Source organism: Limulus polyphemus, unplaced genomic scaffold (assembly GCF_000517525.1).
Source record: "Limulus polyphemus unplaced genomic scaffold, Limulus_polyphemus-2.1.2 Scaffold3448, whole genome shotgun sequence".
In the NCBI taxonomy this organism is placed as follows: Eukaryota; Metazoa; Arthropoda; class Merostomata; order Xiphosura; family Limulidae; genus Limulus; species Limulus polyphemus.
This window is the reverse complement of record NW_013669058.1, coordinates 47,158-50,140: the sequence shown is the minus strand read 5'-3', so window position 1 is coordinate 50,140 and position 2,983 is coordinate 47,158. Positions and strand designations below refer to the sequence as shown.

The window sequence follows — 2,983 nt, the reverse complement described above, 5'->3', positions numbered from 1 at the left end:
AGACCCGTGGGGCGGAGCCCTAAGGTGAATTCCAAAAATCCAAGTAGCCTTTAACCTTCTCACACATGTATAGAACAAAGAAAAAAAGTTTCATCAAAATCAGTGCACCCGTTTCCCTGTGAAAAGCGAACAAAATCACGTCCAAAACCGCATCAAAGCAGGTTTTTGAGCGGCCGCCATTTTCTTTCCAAAAGGCGTATGACAGTTTCAAGTAGCCTATAACCTTCTTACACATGTATTAAACAAAGAAAAAAGTTTCATCAAAATTAGTGCACCCGTTTTCCCGCGAAAAGCGAACAAAAACACGTCCGCGAGCGTTACCGACAGACAGACAGAAATTGAGATAAGGCTTGTTTCGGCTTCTCTGGTGTATGAAACGTGAAGATGTGCAAAAAGTACACTATTCTAAGCAATGTACAGACAAAACTCTTATTTTATTTATATAGATATATTACATAGTAATTCTGAATTCTCTGAACCTGACTGAGTTTGTGAAAGAAAGACTGAACACAATATAAAAACGCAATCAAATAATTTTTATTCAATAATACAATCTGGTGATGTGTATAATTATTGGACAGGAGACAGTGACTATACTGGAGAGAAAGAGTTCTTTATCAGACTCTGTTGAAGTAGCTGAATAAGTTATTTAAATCTCAAAAATCCGTTCAGACTAAGAGAACATAACATTATACAAATGAAACAATAATGCTACCCATGTGACTGTTGGTCATTCCCACTGAAACATAAGGGAGGTTATATACTCAAGATATCAGCTGACCTGCCTGTGGTAAAGATAGCTGTCTACTTTCACACATAGCAGAAATCTTTCTTATAGGAACACAATGATGGTACCTCAGATAAATGACATAAAACAATGGGTAGCTAGAGCAAAAGGAACTTAACAACTTTCATGACCATTGTGCATATATATGGATAAATAAATAAAACTTTTCGGATTTTATACAATATTAAGACAAACACATGATTTAGCTGCACATCACAGTGATACAGTAATTTCAGTACAGACTGTAGCTGTACAGTAGCTACGGTATAAACAGTGACTGTACAGTAGTTACGGTATAAACAGTGACTGTGCAGTAGTTACAGTATAAAAATATTTGTGTAGCACAATTGATAGTTATTTGCTACAACTTAAGTAAATGGAAGATACCAGAAGTAACTCTTAAAAGGCAAACGTGGTAGTATATAAAATGTATCTGATGATTTTGTTACTGCAATGTAATAAAGATGTGTAGAAACATGATCTTTGAAAGAGTGTTAATAAAGATGTTTACAAACATGATCTTTGAAAGAGTGTTAATAAAGATGTGTAGAAACATGATCTTTGAAAGAGTGTTAATAAAGGTGTGCAGAAACGATCTTTGAAAGAGTGTTAATAAAGATGTGTAGAAACATGATCTTTGAAAGAGTGTTAATAAAGATGTTTACAAACATGATCTTTGAAAGAGTGTTAATAAAGATGTGTACAAACATGATCTTTGAAAGAGTGTTAATAAAGATGTGTACAAAAGGAAGATGTTATAAAACTACATTTATAATGCAGAACAGTAGATACAAGTGTTAGATGAAATGTTCTGTCATTGAAATTTGGCTTTTAACCTATTCATTAATGCAATTGAACTTTAGGTTTCAAGTAAAGGACAGGACTTGCTTGCAGAAGTTTGCAATTACCTGGGTTTAAATGAAACCAAGCTGTTTGGTCTAGCCATGTTGAGTAGTAAGTTAACCTATCTTAACCTTTATGTAAGTTAAGTGGAAATAAGAACATGAGTTTTCAGTTATTATTAGGATTACTTGAAAGAAAGGAGGATTTTAGTTTCAGTCAGTCCAGGAAAGCCTTAAATTTCCTCAAGATGAGAAGTAAAACATTCAACCAGTACCATTAAGTAGTTTAGTACTTATATTTCAGTTTTTGGTCCTGGATTATCCAACTCATTTTCTATTTATTTATATCTATAATATTCATGTCAGAGTTTTTATGTTTTTATTCCATTTAAAATCTAGTTTAGGATTGTGTATTTCAGTTTTATTCTTGCCGACTGTTTTTCATGTCATTTAACTGAAAAGAACTGGTTTAGTAAAACCTATGTCGTGCTTAAATGGATTGACAAAATATTATCATCCTTTCAAAGAAGATTTGCACACAATGTTAAAGTAACTAACAGCAGCATGGTATCAATTGAACCTAAATTTAGGTCATAAAGTGATAAAAAAAAGTTTTACTTATGAATTAAAAATTAAATAATATTTATGGTTTTAAAAGACATTAAATAAGCTGATTTGTGATATTACACTTGGGAACAAAGTTATGTAGCACAAGAAAAATAAATTATAACTTTCTGCAGAAGGACCTGTGAATCAACATGTGTAAATATGCTTAGAAATGTGCTCTGAAACATGAAACTAATTTCTTGGTACATAATAGCAAGGGCCAGAGATTGTTTTGACATTAAAAAGTTATGAATGGGTCATAATTCTAGAATTTATTGTATAGACATGTAGGAGGTATATAACAACTCTTATGTTAATATTTTAAAGTATTTAGGTGTTGTAGGTTTTATGACATACTAGCAGATGCCTGTTGAAACAATTCAACAGTAATTTTCCAAAAAATACTGAAGAATGAATACAAAATGTGATGTCAACCCAATCCCTTGGATCAGAGCATACATGCAATATGATTGACTAGTGGGCCATTTATAACTGTCTTTTGGCATTCCATGTATTATTTTTGTAATGAAAATTGCATTACAAAGGAGACTGAATACAATGCATTATTGGCAAAAATCTGATTTTCAATGCAATAGGTTCATCCAGCACAATAGAGCACTCTGAATCACTAAGTAACCAACAGGAATTTTTCTGCTGGATGTCACCATTCCTTGTTATTTTACTGAGTGCAAGAAAGAGCCACTACTGAAGTGAGAACTTTTTGACAGCTGTCATTTCTATAAGAAGT

General features: G+C 32.5%; 1 protein-coding gene across 6 annotated transcripts in view; it reads left to right on the top strand.

Annotated features, from left to right (window-relative positions):
* LOC106469365 (protein expanded-like) overlaps nucleotides 1–2,983 on the top strand; it is a 57,280-nt gene that overhangs the window by 30,686 nt on the left and 23,611 nt on the right. For all 6 annotated transcript variants that reach the window (XM_022397868.1, XM_022397866.1, XM_022397865.1 and 3 more), the window contains one exon: nucleotides 1,651–1,741. In XM_022397868.1, the coding sequence (XP_022253576.1) occupies nucleotides 1,651–1,741 (91 nt within the window). The remainder of the gene's footprint in view (nucleotides 1–1,650; nucleotides 1,742–2,983) is intronic.